The sequence below is a fragment of the Protomyctophum parallelum genome, assembly GCF_964188405.1.
Source record: "Protomyctophum parallelum genome assembly, chromosome: 17".
Taxonomy (NCBI): Eukaryota; Metazoa; Chordata; class Actinopteri; order Myctophiformes; family Myctophidae; genus Protomyctophum; species Protomyctophum parallelum.
In genome coordinates, this window is record NC_139719.1 from 44836567 (window position 1) to 44855583 (window position 19017).

At 44.4% G+C, this 19017-nt stretch overlaps 1 protein-coding gene across 1 annotated transcript; it reads left to right on the forward strand.

Moving 5' to 3' along the window:
- Window positions 1-4666: 4666 nt before the first annotated feature.
- On the forward strand, window positions 4667-16636 carry LOC310874793 (guanine nucleotide-binding protein subunit alpha-13-like; the record flags this gene model as incomplete). Its single annotated transcript, XM_083787657.1, has 6 exons — window positions 4667-4676; window positions 8189-8407; window positions 12614-12906; window positions 14694-14744; window positions 15099-15299; window positions 16211-16636. The coding sequence occupies 6 exons, from the start codon at window positions 4667-4669 to the stop codon at window positions 16580-16582; spliced, it is 1146 nt and encodes a 381-aa protein (XP_083643783.1). The 3' UTR covers window positions 16583-16636.
- Window positions 16637-19017: the final 2381 nt, after the last annotated feature.

Genomic DNA, 19017 nt, shown 5'->3' on the forward strand with positions numbered 1-19017 from the left:
GTACGTGGTGTGTGTGTGCGTGTTGTGTGTGTGCGCGTGTTGTGTGTGTGTACACGTGTTGTGCGTGTTGTGTGTGTGTGTGCGTGTTGTGTGTGTGTGTGTGTGTGTGTGTGCGTGTTGCGTAGTTATGTCACTATTTGGACGGTTAGGAGAGAGTGCAACAGGCGGACGACGTGCAGCCGCGCACACACACAAACACACAGAGTACAGTACAGTACAGTACAGTACAGTACAGTACAGTACAGTACAGTACAGTACAGTACAGTACAGTACAGTACAGTACAGTACAGTACAGTACAGTACAGTACAGTACAGTACAGTACAGTACAGTACAGTACAGTACAGTAGCCGAGTCCCCCTGGCCGTCGACCCTTCTATTGGACACCTTTACTGTATAAAACAGGCATTAGTTAACCTTAAAGGACAACTTTAGTTTTTTTCAACCAAGGTTCATGTTTTAGGTTGTTATTAGAGAAACTAAAAGATGAGTGTTAATTTTCTTTCATTTGCTGCTTTCTTTAGTTTTGGGGATTTTAGCAGTTTCTGACAGGGGGGCGGGGGCATTCGAGCATGGGGCTAAATATGTATTTTTTTACAAAATATTATGGTGATTCATTTTATTATTATTTACTATAGTCCTAATAAACCCCAAGAAATTACATCTGACCACAAAAGATCACAGGATCTACTGAATGTGACAAACTGACATATTGAGCCTATACACACAGTATAAGCCTTCCCCCAGTAGGCTACCTTCACATTCAGTAGATCCTGTGATCTTCTGTGGCCAGATGTACTTTCCTGGGGTTTATTAGGACTATAGTAAATAATACAAAAATAAATCACCATAAAGTTTGGTAAAGAAATACATATTTAGTCCCATGCTCGAATGCCCCCGCCTCCCTGTCAAAAAGAGCTAAAGTCCCTAAAACTAAAGAAAGCAGCAAATGAAAAAAAAAGAACACTAATCTTTTACTTTCTCTAATGACAACCTAAAACATGAACCTTGGTTGAAAAAAACTAAAGTTGTCCTTTAACAAAAGGGCCGTGAATGTCTTTGTTAATAGATGTATGTATAGAGAGTTTACGCTACTTATAGATTTGAAATGAATGATGAGAAGAAGAGAATCCTAGAATATAATACTGTCTGCATCCCAACACAATGCTACTACAGTCAAACCTAATGGAACCTAGAATATACAGTAATACTGTCTGCAGCTCAACACAATGCTACTACAGTCAAACCTAATGGAACCTAGAATATAATACTGTCTGCATCCCAACACAATGCTACTACAGTCAAACCTAATGGAACCTAGAATATACAGTAATACTGTCTGCAGCTCAACACAATGCTACTACAGTCAAACCTAATGGAACCTAGAATATAATACTGTCTGCATCCCAACACAATGCTACTACGGTCAAACCAAATGGAACCTAATCTATTGATGTGAAGTTGTTGACGTCGTCCAGGCATTTAGAATCACTGAAAAGGAGTGTCCGTCCATGACCTTTCTGCACACGCCGATCATGGGCTCTTTATCAATACTATCAATGTATGGAATATATTATAGTTCGACAAAATGTGGGGAAACGTCGTCATGGGTGGTCGATCTAACCCGCAGGCAGCATCTTATCTAGGACAGCCCCGCTCATGACGACAAACGGAGACATCCCATCTGATTGTATTGATAAAAGCCATGATAATCTCAACCAATATTGCAGCTGTACAACTCTGTCGGTGTCAACTTAAGCATGTTTCTGTTTGCTAATCCACCGTTGTCATGTTGTGAAACTTTGAGACCGGCTTCCAAACTCTGAACACAGACGGACGGACGGCTGCACAGAAAGTTATTTTCAAAGTCTCGACACGCACAAAGAGGATGAATAATAATAAGCCAAGCTTTACGTACAGACGCAATATTGGTGAGTTTATCGTGGATACATAATACTTTTTTTTTGGTTGGTTGTCACCTTAGGATGCAGTCAGCGTCCAGGTTGCTCTGTGGAAGACAGTATAGAGCGCCGAAGTCCTGACGTCACTCGCTCGTCCCCTCGGTTCCCCTCGGTTCTGCCTGGTTCTGCCTGGTTCACGGAAGTCATTTCTCTATGGAGAATAACATGGGGCGATCTTAAAATCGTCTCATATAAGCGTTGTGGTCCAGAAATAAACAAGCTGTCTCTGCGTTATTGTCAGGGAGGTGTCTCTGTATCGTTTGCGACAGTCAGTCACTCATATAATTATGATACCGTCTGTTTCTAGTGAACATTAACTAATTCAGTAGCAGTAACAATAGCGTTTTCTCTCAGTCAGTTAATAATTCATATCCATATGAGTGAAGCGGCCGGGATGACATGTTTATTCTTCAAACACAGTTCTTATAGGCGATCTAAAATCCCCCCCTATGGGGATTACAATGCAAATAAAAGGTACATGAACCCGTGGATTTACGCCCTCTACCGATATTGACGTCAGACTTTGGTGCTCTATGGGGTAGATATGAAGATACCTTTTCTTCCTGTATTTCTATGCGGTTGTCTGTCTTTTATTAGGGTCACTGGTTCTTAACCCATTCAGACGGGTCACTGGTTCTTAACCCATTCAGACGGGTCACTGGTTCTTAACCCATTCAGACGGGTCACTGGTTCTTAACCCATTCAGACGGGTCACTGGTTCTTAACCCATTTAGACGGGTCACTGGTTCTTAACCCATTCAGACGGGTCACTGGTTCTTAACCCATTTAGACCTGAGGACGATTCTACAAAATTGAATGTCTTCTAAATCCTGACAGTTTTCTGAAAAACCTCATGTTTCTGTCAGCCGTTCTCAAACATTTTCATGTCGGGGACCCCCAAGATTATATGTAATTGGCCACCGACCCCCATCTGTAATGATGTTGTTGGGAACGGATCCCAACCCTAGTATTTTTTATTTCCCAAAGACCACTTCTTCCAAACACTGATCTTTAAAGATCCACTGTTCTTCTCAGCCAATAAAAATCACCCCGTTGTGCCTCGTCGTTTCTCACGAGACTACAGTTCGTTCACGGCGGCGTTGTGCGTGTGTGTGTCTGTGTGTGTGTGTGTGTGTGTGTGTGTGTGTGTGTGTGTGTGTGTGTGTGTATGCGTGTGTGTGTGTGTGTGCACACATGCCTGCGTGTGTGTGTGTGTGTGTGTGTGTGTGTGTGTGTGTGTGTGTTTTCCAAATCCTGGGCTATTATTGTAAATAGTGTTAATCTGTTGCCATGTAAATAATCCTTCCTAGTATCTCTTTAATACGTATTACGTATGTAAATGGTTGTAGAGAATAAGAAAATGGCATATTTTATTTGCTGTAACTACCTGTGTGTTCAAATCAATACCTGTTTTTTTTTGTTTCTTTCAATGAAGACATAATTTGCCTTAAACTGTATTTTTTTGTTCCTTTTTTTTTGGTTGTTTAAATTTTACTTTTATAAAATTAAGTTTCCTACAGAAGATTCATTCATCCATTCCTCTTTTACTGTCAAGTCTCATGTCACTGTAACCTCAACAATAAAATACACTTTTCTAATGAATCAACATGGTACTTTTTTAGGCTATAGGCCTATACAGGTTTTTAGTTCAATGTTTGTTTTAAAAACGCCATTGACAATGTAGGGAAAATGTACGTCATCTTGTCCCCTAACACAAACATTAACGATAAAGACAATTTAATAGGTAGGCACCTTTTGTTTTACATCACCTAATCAACATATGACTTTAACATATTAGCGCCCCTCACTTCACAGTTCACACGGTGTGATTTATATATTAGTTTTCATTTTATTCCCCACACACATCTGTGAAATTGTACAACAGAAGAAACCAGAGTCCTGAAGAAATCCCTTTGTTTCCCTGAGCTGGGTTAGATTACATACTGTAAACTAAAGTCCAAGCAGTGAGTGAGGCTGTAAAAAGAACAGATCTACAAGCTATCAACGCGTCGCGGTGCGACGCGTTGATAGCTTGTAGATCTGTTCCTTTTACAGCCTCACTAGGACCCTCTCTTTCTGGGCTGAGTAGTCTCATAACAACGCCTCCTCGGCCGAGTACAGACAGTAACGCTATGGACGGACCACACCCACTAAAGTTAAAATATAAACATTTGTCTTTATGAATAACAGCATTTCCATGACTAAATATCTAATAACCTCGGAGGAGGGGAAACCAACGTGTCTTCCCACGGCGGGTTGACATTTTATAAACCATTCTTTAACTTACTTATTTAACTTTTTTTTTATTCTTTCTTTCTGACACTACTGTAACTTTCCACTCAGGCACTCTGCGGGGCTACCTACAAACCAAGGCCAGCTCGAGCCTTCTTCTGCTGGGGTCCTTCTGGAACGTGCTGACGTCACGGATAATAATAAACAAGCATGATGGAAGTCCCATGAATGAACGTTGTAGTATTATTAACATTTAGACACTTTTATCTCATTTAAAAGATAACAGCCGCGTTTATATATATATATATAAGATACTTTAGATATCGTTAATACAAACGGGACGACTTGTAGAATAATGTGTTTGTGATTAAAAGTGTTGTTGTTGAGTGACGGAGTTTATAGTTATCAAAGTTATTTCATACGGAACATCATGTTCCGACTCTGATTGGCTGATTTGCAGACGGTGTGTGAAATAATGGGCTCAGGTAAGAGTTGGTTTGTGTCACTAAAATGTCACGTTTTATCAACACTTATATTATTATGCATTATTAATATTTATGAATGATATTCGCTGTGGTTAATTCTCAGGCTGCACTGCCCTTCAGCTGTCCTTTGATTGATTGATTGAAATATTTATTAACGGTTTGCACAGAATTTGCAGTACATTTCAAGCACAAACTCAATACAAAGACTGTTAACTGTGAGTGGACGACCAAATTAAGCATTACACTTGTTTACAACAGGGTCCACATTGTTCAATTCATCAAAACATTTAGAGACATACACATTTCTATGTAGCTAAAGAACAGAACAGGAATTCATCATGTTCATCATATATTCATCCTGTTGGACTGCATGGCTGTGGAATGTGTGCGTTGTTAATGTGTAAGTTAGTTGTTGGTCACATTTCACTGTTTCATGAGAGGGAAAACAACTTGTTCTGTCATACAGTATGACATACTGAGTATGTAATGCAACGTGGGGTCCACTGGGGACCCCCAGGGGTCATTGAGGGGAGTGCAGGTGGAAGAAGTACTCACTCTCTTTTTTTTCTTTTTTTTTTTTACAAAGTAGCCCATCAATACTGCCATGTAAAAATACTTTTGTTACGTCTGTAACAAGTAAAAGTCTGGAATTCAACGTTTACCTGAGTACATGTACCATTATAATTTACAATTTAAGGCATTTAGCAGACGCTCTTAATCCAGAGCGATTTACAGTAAGCATACTCTATTCTGTACACGTATTCCATTTGATCTAACTGTGTACCCTAATTGATTATTATTATTAATATTATTTTTAAATATATATCTTATCCCACGATTTTGTAACCCATTTTTCACCCCTGTGTCAATCATCTAATGTGATCCTGGGCTCTACACACCCTCCACCAACCTAGTCCCCATATATGAGGGACAAGGGGAGAGCAACCTAGTCCCCATATATGGGGGACAAGGGGAGACCAACCTAGTCCCCATATATGGGGGACAAGGGGAGACCAACCTAGTCCCCATATATGGGGGACAAGGGGAGAGCAACGGAATTGAACTCATGCTTCCTTCATGCCTGATTGTCCAAGGTGCTCCTTTTCACCTGACAGGGGGGAGTTTCCCTGGTTCGACGTAGCACGTGGAAGAATCACGTTATTCCAACCAGTTCCTTTCCCCTCCATCAGGCGCCCCGGCTGGCCAGGGGGAGGCAGTTTAGTGACCAGGATTACTGCATGTTTTTTGTGAGGGTACCTACCCTAGGGGACACGGGGAGGAGAACATGTGAGGGTACCTACCCTAGGGGACACGGGGAGGAGAACATGTGAGGGTACCTACCCTAGGGGACACGGGGAGGAGAACATGTGAGGGTACCTACCCTAGGGGACACGGGGAGGAGAACATGTGAGGGTACCTACCCTAGGGGACACGGGGAGGAGAACATGTGAGGGTACCTACCCTAGGGGACACGGGGAGGAGAACATGTGAGGGTACCACCCTAGGGGACACGGGGAGGAGAACATGTGAGGGTACCACCCTAGGGGACACGGGGAGAACATGTGAGGGTACCTACCCTAGGGGACACGGGGAGGAGAACATGTGAGGGTACCACCCTAGGGGACACGGGGAGGAGAACATGTGAGGGTACCTACCCTAGGGGACACGGGGAGGAGAACATGTGAGGGTACCTACCCTAGGGGACACGGGGAGGAGAACATGTGAGGGTACCTACCCTAGGGGACACGGGGAGGAGAACATGTGAGGGTACCACCCTAGGGGACACGGGGAGGAGAACATGTGAGGGTACCTACCCTAGGGGACACGGGGAGGAGAACATGTGAGGGTACCTACCCTAGGGGACACGGGGAGGAGAACATGTGAGGGTACCTACCCTAGGGGACACGGGGAGGAGAACATGTGAGGGTACCTACCCTAGGGGACACGGGGAGGAGAACATGTGAGGGTACCTACCCTAGGGGACACGGGGAGGAGAACATGTGAGGGTACCTACCCTAGGGGACACGGGGAGGAGAACATGTGAGGGTACCTACCCTAGGGGACACGGGGAGGAGAACATGTGAGGGTACCTACCCTAGGGGACACGGGGAGGAGAACATGTGAGGGTACCACCCTAGGGGACACGGGGAGGAGAACATGTGAGGGTATCTACCCTAGGGGACACGGGGAGGAGAACATGTGAGGGTACCTACCCTAGGGGACACGGGGAGGAGAACATGTGAGGGTACCTACCCTAGGGGACACGGGGAGGAGAACATGTGAGGGTACCTACCCTAGGGGACACGGGGAGGAGAACATGTGAGGGTACCTACCCTAGGGGACACGGGGAGGAGAACATGTGAGGGTACCTACCCTAGGGGACACGGGGAGGAGAACATGTGAGGGTACCTACCCTAGGGGACACGGGGAGGAGAACATGTGAGGGTACCTACCCTAGGGGACACAGGGAGGAGAACATGTGAGGGTACCTACCCTAGGGGACACGGGGAGAACATGTGAGGGTACCACCCTAGGGGACACGGGGAGGAGAACATGTGAGGGTACCTACCCTAGGGGACACGGGGAGAACATGTGAGGGTACCTACCCTAGGGGACACGGGGAGGAGAACATGTGAGGGTACCTACCCTAGGGGACACGGGGAGAACATGTGAGGGTACCTACCCTAGGGGACACGGGGAGGAGAACATGTGAGGGTACCTACCCTAGGGGACACGGGGAGGAGAACATGTGAGGGTACCTACCCTAGGGGACACGGGGAGGAGAACATGTGAGGGTACCTACCCTAGGGGACACGGGGAGGAGAACATGTGAGGGTACCTACCCTAGGGGACACGGGGAGGAGAACATGTGAGGGTACCTACCCTAGGGGACACGGGGAGGAGAACATGTGAGGGTACCTACCCTAGGGGACACGGGGAGGAGAACATGTGAGGGTACCTACCCTAGGGGACACGGGGAGGAGAACATGTGAGGGTACCTACCCTAGGGGACACGGGGAGGAGAACATGTGAGGGTACCTACCCTAGGGGACACGGGGAGGAGAACATGTGAGGGTACCTACCCTAGGGGACACGGGGAGGAGAACATGTGAGGGTACCTACCCTAGGGGACACGGGGAGGAGAACATGTGAGGGTACCTACCCTAGGGGACACGGGGAGGAGAACATGTGAGGGTACCTACCCTAGGGGACACGGGGAGAACATGCAAACTCCACACAGAAAGGCCCTTTCGCCAACCCCGCCTTCGGGTGATTATAATAATAATTATTATTATTTTGTTTATTGCATAGAAGTGCATATTTGCATGTCTTTAAATGTTCAGATGAATTGAAAATGGAGGACCCTGATGTAAACAAGTATTCTGGTTTTACCCTCTTAAGAACCACTGGTCTTAATATTACGACTCAAGTTTCATGAGGGAAACTTGAGTCATCATAACTCAAGTTTAGGAGGGAGAGTGTTGACGTTGTTTTCCGTTTCTGTTTTGCAGAGGTGTGTCCATTCTGTGGGAAGCCCTTCAAGAGGCTGAAAAGCCACCTGCCCCACTGCAAAGCCAAGGCAGCACCCCCCACCCCCACCCTCCACCTGCCCCACTGCAAGGCCAAGGCAGCACCCCCCACCCTCCACCCAAAAGACCCCTCTGATGACAGCCTGGAACCGCCACCTTCCAAACTGACCCCAGCGGCGACACATCAAAAACCACTAGCAAGTAAGAAAAGCAAGTCCCTAGTAGATGGTTCTGTTATGACTTCTCCTCTGCATGCTGTAGTGTTTAGATGGTTCTGTTATGACTGCATGCTGTAGTGTTTAGATGGTTCTGTTATGACTTCTCCTCTGCATGTTGTAGTGTTTAGATGGTTCTGTTATGACTTCTCCTCTGCATGCTGTAGTGTTTAGATGGTTCTGTTATGACTTCTCCTCTGCATGCTGTAGTGTTTAGATGGTTCTGTTATGACTGCATGCTGTAGTGTTTAGATGGTTCTGTTATGACTTCTCCTCTGCATGTTGTAGTGTTTAGATGGTTCTGTTATGACTTCTCCTCTGCATGCTGTAGTGTTTAGATGGTTCTGTTATGACTTCTCCTCTGCATGTTGTAGTGTTTAGATGGTTCTGTTATGACTTCTCCTCTGCATGCTGTAGTGTTTAGATAGTTCTGTTATGACTTCTCCTCTGCATGCTGTAGTGTTTAGATGGTTCTGTTATGACTTCTCCTCTGCATGCTGTAGTGTTTAGAATAGATGGTTCTGTTATGACTTCTCCTCTGCATTTTGTAGTGTTTAGAATAGATGGTTCTGTTATGACTTCTCCTCTGCATGCTGTAGTGTTTAGATGGTTCTGTTATGACTTCTCCTCTGCATGTTGTAGTGTTTAGATGGTTCTGTTATGACTTCTCCTCTGCATGCTGTAGTGTTTAGATAGTTCTGTTATGACTTCTCCTCTGCATGCTGTAGTGTTTAGATGGTTCTGTTATGACTTCTCCTCTGCATGCTGTAGTGTTTAGAATAGATGGTTCTGTTATGACTTCTCCTCTGCATTTTGTAGTGTTTAGAATAGATGGTTCTGTTATGACTTCTCCTCTGCATGCTGTAGTGTTTAGATGGTTCTGTTATGACTTCTCCTCTGCATGCTGTAGTGTTTAGATGGTTCTGTTATGACTTCTCCTCTGCATGCTGTAGTGTTTAGATGGTTCTGTTATGACTTCTCCTCTGCATGCTGTATAGTGTTTAGATGGTTCTGTTATGACTTCTCCTCTGCATGCTGTAGTGTTTAGATGGTTCTGTTATGACTTCTCCTCTGCATGTTGTAGTGTTTAGATGGTTCTGTTATGACTGCATGCTGTAGTGTTTAGATGGTTCGGTTATGACTTCTCCTCTGCATGCTGTAGTGTTTAGATGGTTCTGTTATGACTTCTCCTCTGCATGCTGTAGTAGATGGTTCTGTTATGACTTCTCCTCTGCATGCTGTAGTGTTTAGATGGTTCTGTTATGACTTCTCCTCTGCATGTTGTAGTGTTTAGATGGTTCTGTTATGACTTCTCCTCTGCATGCTGTAGTGTTTAGATAGTTCTGTTATGACTTCTCCTCTGCATGCTGTAGTGTTTAGATGGTTCTGTTATGACTGCATGCTGTAGTGTTTAGAACTTTAGATGGTTCTGTTATGACTGCATGCTGTAGTGTTTAGATGTTTCTGTTATGACTGCATGCTGTAGTATTTAGATGGTTCTGTTATGACTTCTCCTCTGCATGCTGTAGTGTTTAGATGGTTCTGTTATGACTTCTTCTCTGCATGTTGTAGTGTTTAGATGGTTCTGTTATGACTTCCCCTCTGCATGCTGTAGTGTTTAGATGGTTCTGTTATGACTGCATGTTGTAGTGTTTAGATGGTTCTATTATGACTTCTCCTCTGCATGCTGTAGTATTTAGATGGTTCTGTTATGACTGCATGTTGTAGTGTTTAGATGGTTCTGTTATGACTTCTCCTCTGCATGTTGTAGTGTTTAGATGGTTCTGTTATGACTTCTCCTCTGCATGTTGTAGTGTTTAGATGGTTCTGTTATGACTTCTCCTCTGTATGCTGTAGTGTTTAGATGGTACTGTTATGACTTCTCCTCTGCATGCTGTAGTGTTTAGATGGTTCTGTTATGACTTCTCCTCTGCATGCTGTAGTGTTTAGATGGTTCTGTTATGACTTCTCCTCTGCATGCTGTAACGTTTAGATGGTTCTGTTATGACTTCTCCTCTGCATGCTGTAGTGTTTAGATGGTTCTGTTATGACTTCTCCTCTGCATGCTGTAGTGTTTAGTAGGGCTGGGTGCAATAACCGCAATACCGCCATACCGCCGGTATGTAACGCATACCGCGGTATCGGGTTCATTACCGCGGTTAAATATATATATATTTTTTTAATTAAATGACTTTTTTTTTTTTTTATGAAATGAAAAGTGTATCATAATAAACAGTGACGCTCAGTCAGTCTAATCATGCCAGCAACACAACAACACCAGAGGGAGTTCAAAAAACCATGTGCAACCCAGATTCGGCACAAACAAGGATTGATTGATTGATTGATTGATTGATTAATTGATTAAAATATTTATTAACAGTTTGCAGAATTACACTACATTTCAAGCACAACTCAATACAAAGACTGTTAACTGTGAGTGGACACTTGTTTACAAGAGGGTCCACCTAAATTAATTTCACTCCTATGCCACAAAAATGTGGAACGCCCTACCAACTGTCATTAAGATGTAAATCCCTTGACTCCACTCACCCCTTTCCCCCCCTCACTGTATATGTTTTCCCCCTTTTTACCTCCTTTATGATGATTTCCTGTTTTTGGCTTTATAGAAGTGCATAGTGTACAAAATGATATGATGAATTGAAAGTGGTGGACCCTCTTGTAAACAAGTGTAATGCTTTATGGCAGGGGTATTCAATTAGATTAGGCCTCCTATGTGACACAGACCGAGTAGAAAGAAACTTGCCATTTTATCATGACTATTAGTGAGGACCTATTATATGAAGATAGGTTCAAAAGTGGTCCTTTAAAATATCCTTTAACCCATTCTGACCGGGCACCCATTTTGGTGTCAGCATCATGTTATGCTTTAGCTATTGAAAAATAGCAGATCTACAAGCTCATATCGCGCCACCGAGTGGCGCGATACGAGCTTGTAGGTCTGCTATTTTTTGAAAAATCGAAGAACGACTGACATTTTTAGAATCTGATCTCAGGTCAGAATGGGTTCATCAGACCAGTGTGTGTCCGGCGGAAACCTCGTATGAATCTGATCTCAGGTCAGAATGGGTTAAAAGTGGTCCTCTCAACGCATCGCAGTGCGATGCGTTGAGAGAAACATTAAATTCCATAGACTTGGTTGGCAAAAACAATCATAACTGCCCTAAACAAACAACTCATTATTGGATCTTAATAAAACCATTTTATGGCCAGAATAAAAAAGGGTGCAGATGAGAACTGCTGTGCAAATTGGTGTTGTTTAGGCGTGCATGGTAACAGTTTGTGTTGCGTGTGATTTCACACCAGGATATATAAGATGATGTGTTTTGTTGATACTGACTGTTCACGTCGAGAGAGAGAGAGACTGGGAAACAGACAGACAGACAGATGTTGTGTTGGACCATTTCCAAAACAGGAGGACCAAAGCGATGCCATCATGCTGCTGTAGCAGTGAGGAACAAACTGTATTCCTTTGGAGGCTACTATGTTTCCATGAACAACATGGAACAGATGGATGTCCATGTTTTCAACACAATGTCTTTATGCTGGAAGAAGTTACCTCCAGTGAGTCCTGGAAGAGGAGACGGTCACCTTGAGGTTCCATCCAGGCGCTACGAACACACAGCTGTGTTGGTAGAAGATACAGTCTACATCTGGGGAGGCCACTGGGGAGGGGAGTACTACAATGAGCTTTATGCATTTGATGTGGACGCCCACATGTGGTTGAAACCCAGCAGGGTTTCTGGAGCTGTTCCAGAGGCGAGGTGGGGCCACTCAGCCTGTGTGTTGGGGAAGGACATGTTTATCTATGGAGGAAACACCCAGACTGGAGTCACTAATGACATGTACAAGTTGGACACCAGCACAATGGTCTGGTCTTTAATTAACACCAGAGGAACTCCACCTCCTGCTTCATGGTGTCACTCTGCTACCATCATTGGGACAAAGATGTTTGTATTTGGGGGCTATACGGGGGGTCGGTACCTCAAAACCATCAGAGTGTTCGACACTGAGACCGACTTCTGGCTGAGAACACCTTCTACACAGCGTCTTCCAGAAGGACGCGATCGTCATTCAGCCTTTACCTACAATGGAGAACTGTACATATTTGGTGGCTGCCAATTGGGTGACAACCAGAATAAGACCTTCAATAATCTTTGGAAATTCAACCCAGACTCCTTCTCCTGGAAGAAGGTTGAGCGTAAAGGGAAAGGCCCGGGTCCAATGGCTGGTATGTGCTGTTGCATTGTGGGAGAACGCATCATCTTCTTTGGAGGATACAACAGCTCAAGTCACATAGATCTCATACTCACTGATGAGCTGAACGTCTTAGACTTGAGTCCTAGCCTGAAGACATTATGCAAGCTAGCGGTTATTCAGTACGATCTGGATCAGTCTGAGCTCCCACACGACATCAGGTGGGAACTGGTAGCCATGACAACCAACAGTGTGCTCACTGCCAACAAGGTCACTAGAAGAAGGAAAAACAGAAAACATTGAGTCAACTAAACCAGACCCCATGTGACCAGTCTATGACGTCACTCATGTGCAGTATGACATCACCACTATGACGCCTGTCATCTCCATATTTGGGCAGCCCAAATCAAGGTTGTAATTAATGTCCTGCATCTGAATTATGCTCAATAAAATATACGGTTTAATTTGGACTGAGCAAAGATTGACCTTAAATAGAGCGCTGAACTATGACGTTCTTTACACCTACCTTTTTTTTCACCTTTTTTGCCTGGCATTGTGTGTTCGGCCTGTGACGTCATGTGTCTATGGACTTTGTATGATGTCATGTGTGTGGCTAAGTCTATGGACTTTGTATGATGTCATGTGTGTGGCTAAGTCTATGGACTTTGTATGATGTCATGTGTGTGGCTAGGTCTATGGACTTTGTAAGACGCAAATGCTTCTGTACATCAACGTCAATTTCTAAATCAATGGCAAATGACGTAATGACTTCATCATGCATGATCACCATGATAATAAGCACCTCTCACTTCACACAAGTGTGATTTTCTTTTTTCCCTTTTTTTTAACCCCAGTCACATGCTCGTGACCCCTGACCTCTGTAGGACATGCTAGTGACCCCTGACCTCTGATGACCAGATCTATGAGCTTGTAGATCTGCTATTTTTCAATAGCTTAAGTATGACATAATGCTTAAAACACCAAAAGGGATTCCCGCCCAGAATGTGTTAAATGGAGCGTTGTGAACTCAGCTCTGCTCTGTGATTGGTCTGTCCACTGAACTCAGCTCTGCTCTGTGATTGGTCTGTCCACTGAACTCAGCTCTGCTCTGTGATTGGTCTGTCCACTGAACACAGGGGATGAGTGTGCATGAAGTGAGTGGTCGTTTAACGCATTCTGACCTGAGATCAGATTCAAAAAATGTCTTCTACATCCTGACAGTTTTCCATTCTGACCTGAGATCAGATTCAAAAAATGTCTTCTACATCCTGACAGTTTTCCATTCTGACCTGAGATCAGATTCTAAAAATGTCTTCTACATTCTGACAGTTTTCCATTCTTACCTGAGATCAGATTCTAAAAATGTCTTCTACATCCTGACAGTTTTCATTCTGACCTGAGATCAGATTCTAAAAATGTCTTCTACATCCTGACAGTTTTCATTCTGACCTGAGATCAGATTAAAAAAATGTCTTCTATGTCAGTCGCTCTTCGATTTTTCAAATAATAGCAGACCTACAAGCTTGTAGATCTGCTATTTTTAAATAGCACCAAAAGGGGTTAGGGTTAGGGTTAGGTCTTAGGGTTAGGGTTAGTCTTTCATCTTCGTCGTCGTTGCTTTTATGCTGTTCTATTTTTTTTTTATTTTTTTTTAGTCCCTTCCGAAAAAGGACCAAACCGACCGACTGACTTGATTGATTGTGAGAACCGAGGATTAAAACCACAACGCCTGAGTTTCTACATTATTGTCTTAATGGAGACTGACCCGATGATCACTGTTTAAACTGTTTGTGTGTGTGTGTGTGTGTGTGTGTGTGTGTGTGTGTGTGTGCGCGTGTGTGTGTGTGTGTGTGTCTCTGTCTCTCTCTCTCTGTCTCTCTCTCTCTCTGTCTCTCTCTCTCGTCTGCCCATCTCTTTATCTCTGACTCACTCTGTGTGTGTGTGTGTGTGTGTGTGTGTGTGTCTCTCTCTTTCTCTCTCTCTCTCTCTCTCTCTCTCTCTCTCTCTCTCTCTCTCTCTCTCTCTCTCTCTCTCTCTCTCTCTCTCTCTCCATGCAGGGCGAGTCGGTGAAGTATTTCTTGGACAATGTAGATAAACTTGGTGATCCGGTGAGTTTATTACAACAACTGATTATAGTCTAGAGTGGACCTTGTAATTAACATCACGTGTACAGAACTAAGACCTAATCCATCATGAAATAAAAAATATATACAGGTATATATTTGATCAGTTAGCAGATCTACAAGCTCACAGCATATCATAATGTGACATGTTGTGAGATTGTAGAACTGCATTCACTGTCAAATTATTGTCTGCCTGTGTGTCACGTCCCTCACTAGTAGAACTACATTTCCCAGTTAACACTGTCATATTATTGTCCATTGAACTACATCCCCAGTCAACAGGATATCCTGCTGGCCCCGTAAACCCACCATTAATGTAGTTCATGTTATTGTCCACAGAACTACATCCCCAGTCAACAGGATATCCTGCTGGCCCGTAAACCCACCAAGGGCATCCACGAGTACGACTTTGAGATCCGGAACGTTCCGTTCAAGATGGTGGACGTCGGGGGTCAAAGGTCGGAGCGGCGGCGCTGGTTCGAGTGCTTCGACTCGGTCACCTCCATCCTCTTCCTGGTGTCCTCGTCAGAGTACGACCAGGTAACCAATCAGAGAGGACCTAATGTATATTATAACCAACCAGATTAACTTCATATACGACCAGGTAACCAATCAGATGGGACTTAATATCAATAATAGCCAAAGGTGTTCAAAAACCATTCTAAAATGGTCTAGTATGGTTTCTGAAGTGTCTTAATATTTTCCAACGTGGTTTAGTATTTCCAAAGTGGCTCAAAAAACTGTAGCTGCTCTCAGGCTTCCAGCTCTGAACTAACTAAAAACCTGCTGGACACAGCTGCTGATAATGCACACTGAATTAACTGGACACAGCTGCTGATAATGCACACTGAATTAACTGGACCCAGCTGCTGATAATGCACACTGAATTAACTGGACCCAGCTGCTGATAATGCACACTGAATTAACTGGCTTGCTGGCTTCTGCTCCAATAGGCTGAATTCTTAATTGGCTCTATTAACTCAGTTAAGACTCAACTGACTCAACTGCACAAAATGTGTAATCAAGAAATGTCCTTCAATATAGTACACACAATAAAATAACTCAAATACACTCATAGACATTTTCTGTTCTAAACATGGCTCTCACAATAGTCACATGAACTTGTTGACACTTTTTTTTATTTCTCTTCCTTCCGTCTGTCTGTCTGTCTGTCTGTCTGTCTGTCTGTCTGTCTGTCTGTCTGTCTGTCTGTCTGTCTGTCTGTCTGTCTGTCTGTCTGTCTGTCTGTCTGTCTGTCTGTCTGTCTGTCTGTCTGTCTGTCTGTCTGTCTGTCTGTCTGTCTGTCTGTCTGTCCGTCTGTCTGTCTGTGTCTCTGTCTGTGTCTCTGTCTGTGTCTCTGTCTGTCTGTGTCTCTGTCTGTGTCTGTGTCTCTGTCTGTCTGTCTGTGTCTCTGTCTGTCTGTCTGTCTGTCTGTCTGTCTGTCTGTATAGGTGCTGATGGAGGACCGTCAGACCAACCGTCTCCGCGAGTCCCTCAACATCTTCGAGACCATCGTGAACAACCGCGTGTTCAGCAACGTGTCCATCATCCTGTTCCTGAACAAGACGGACCTCCTGGAGGAGAAGGTGTCGGCGGTGCCGCTGGCCGACTACTTCCCCGACTACGGCGGGCCGGAGCACAGCCTGCCCGCCGTGCAGGCCTTCCTGGTGGAGTGCTTCCGCGGGCGGCGGCGGGACGCGTCCCAGAGGCCGCTCTACCACCACTTCACCACCGCCATCAACACGGAGAACATCCGCCTGGTGTTCAGGGACGTCAAGGACACCATCCTGCACGACAACCTCCGGCAGCTCATGCTGCAATGACCGACTACCCAAACCAACTCCCCTTCCCCCTCCTCCCCTTCTTCCTCCTCCTCCTCCTCCTCTTCCTCCAACCTAAAGCCTGATTTGTGCTCGAGAGCCGTTTCGAGAACACAGCATCGACCCCCCAACGAGCTCGCAAAGCGTCGCTGGTCGTAGATGGGCTGTTTTCGGTGCGTTCGTGACGGACGGACGGACGGACGGACGGACGTAAGCCCCCCCCCCCCCCCCCCGGCCAGCCTCGGCGAGGAAGGAGAGTCACACGTAGAAGAACGCCCTCCGGTGGTCTCTCATCTTCGTCGTCGTTGCTTTTATGCTGTTCTAGTTTTTTTTTTTTTTTTTTTGTCCCTTCCGAAGAAGAGACGATGATGGAGCCTCTTAGACTATTGGTAGGTGGTGAGTGGGGTTGCCCCCCCCTCCCCTCGGACCCTGCCCCCCCCCCCCCCCCCCCCTAAAGGACCAAACCGACCGACCGACTGACTTGATTGATTGTGAGAACCGAGGATTAAAACCACAACGCCTGAGTTTCTACATTATTGTCTTAACGGAGACTGACCCGATGATCACTGTTTAAACTGTTTGCGTGTGTGTGTGTGTGTGTGTGTGCGTGTGTGTGTGTGTGTGCGTGTGTGTGTGTGTGTGTGTGTGCGTGTGTGTTCGTGCGTTCCAGTGCCTGTGTTTCTCTCCATGCACTCCTCTGTGTATCACATGTACTGTACGTGCGTGATTTAAGAAAGAAAGAAAAAGTTGCCTTTCTATTCCAATCAGAAGTGCTTGTTTTGTGCGTGTGTGTGTGTGTGTGTGTGTGTGTGTGTACGTGGTGTGTGTGTGCGTGTTGTGTGTGTGCGCGTGTTGTGTGTGTGTACACGTGTTGTGCGTGTTGTGTGTGTGTGTGTGCGTGTTGTGTGTGTGTGTGTGTGTGTGCGTGTTGCGTAGTTATGTCACTATTTGGACGGTTAGGAGAGAGTGCAACAGGTGGACGACGTGCAGCCGCGCACACACACAAACACACAGAGTACAGTACAGTACAGTACAGTACAGTACAGTACAGTACAGTACAGTACAGTACAGTACAGTACAGTACAGTACAGTACAGTACAGTACAGTACAGTACAGTACAGTACAGTAGCCGAGTCCCCCTGGCCGTCGACCCTTCTATTGGACACCTTTACTGTATAAAACAGGCATTAGTTAACCTTAAAGGACAACTTTAGGTTTTTTCAACCAAGGTTCATGTTTTAGGTTGTTATTAGAGAAACTAAAAGATGAGTGTTAATTTTCTTTCATTTGCTGCTTTCTTTAGTTTTGGGGATTTTAGCAGTTTCTGACAGGGGGGCGGGGGCATTCGAGCATGGGGCTAAATATGTATTTTTTTACAAAATATTATGGTGATTCATTTTATTATTATTTACTATAGTCCTAATAAACCCCAAGAAATTACATCTGGCCACAGAAGATCACAGGATCTACTGAATGTGACAAACTGACATATTGAGCCTATACACACAGTATAAGCCTTCCCCCAGTAGGCTACCTTCACATTCAGTAGATCCTGTGATCTTCTGTGGCCAGATGTACTTTCCTGGGGTTTATTAGGACTATAGTAAATAATACAAAAATAAATCACCATAAAGTTTGGTAAAGAAATACATATTTAGTCCCATGCTCGAATGCCCCCGCCTTCCTGTCAAAAAGAGCTAAAGTCCCTAAAACTAAAGAAAGCAGCAAATGAAAAAAAAAGAACACTAATCTTTTACTTTCTCTAATGACAACCTAAAACATGAACCTTGGTTGAAAAAAACTAAAGTTGTCCTTTAACAAAAGGGCCGTGAATGTCTTTGTTAATAGATGTATGTATAGAGAGTTTACGCTACTTATAGATTTGAAATGAATGATGAGAAGAAGAGAATCCTAGAATATAATACTGTCTGCATCCCAACACAATGCTACTACAGTCAAACCTAATGGAACCTAGAATATACAGTAATACTGTCTGCAGCTCAACACAATGCTACTACAGTCAAACCTAATGGAACCTAGAATATAATACTGTCTGCATCCCAACACAATGCTACTACAGTCAAACCTAATGGAACCTAGAATATACAGTAATACTGTCTGCAGCTCAACACAATGCTACTACAGTCAAACCTAATGGAACCTAGAATATAATACTGTCTGCATCCCAACACAATGCTACTACGGTCAAACCTAATGGAACCTAGAATATAATACTGTCTGCAGCTCAACACAATGCTACTACGGTCAAACCTAATGGAACCTAGAATATAATACTGTCTGCATCCCAACACAATGCTACTACAGTCAAACCTAATGGAACCTAGAATATACAGTAATACTGTCTGCAGCTCAACACAATGCTACTACAGTCAAACCTAATGGAACCTAGAATATAATACTGTCTGCATCCCAACACA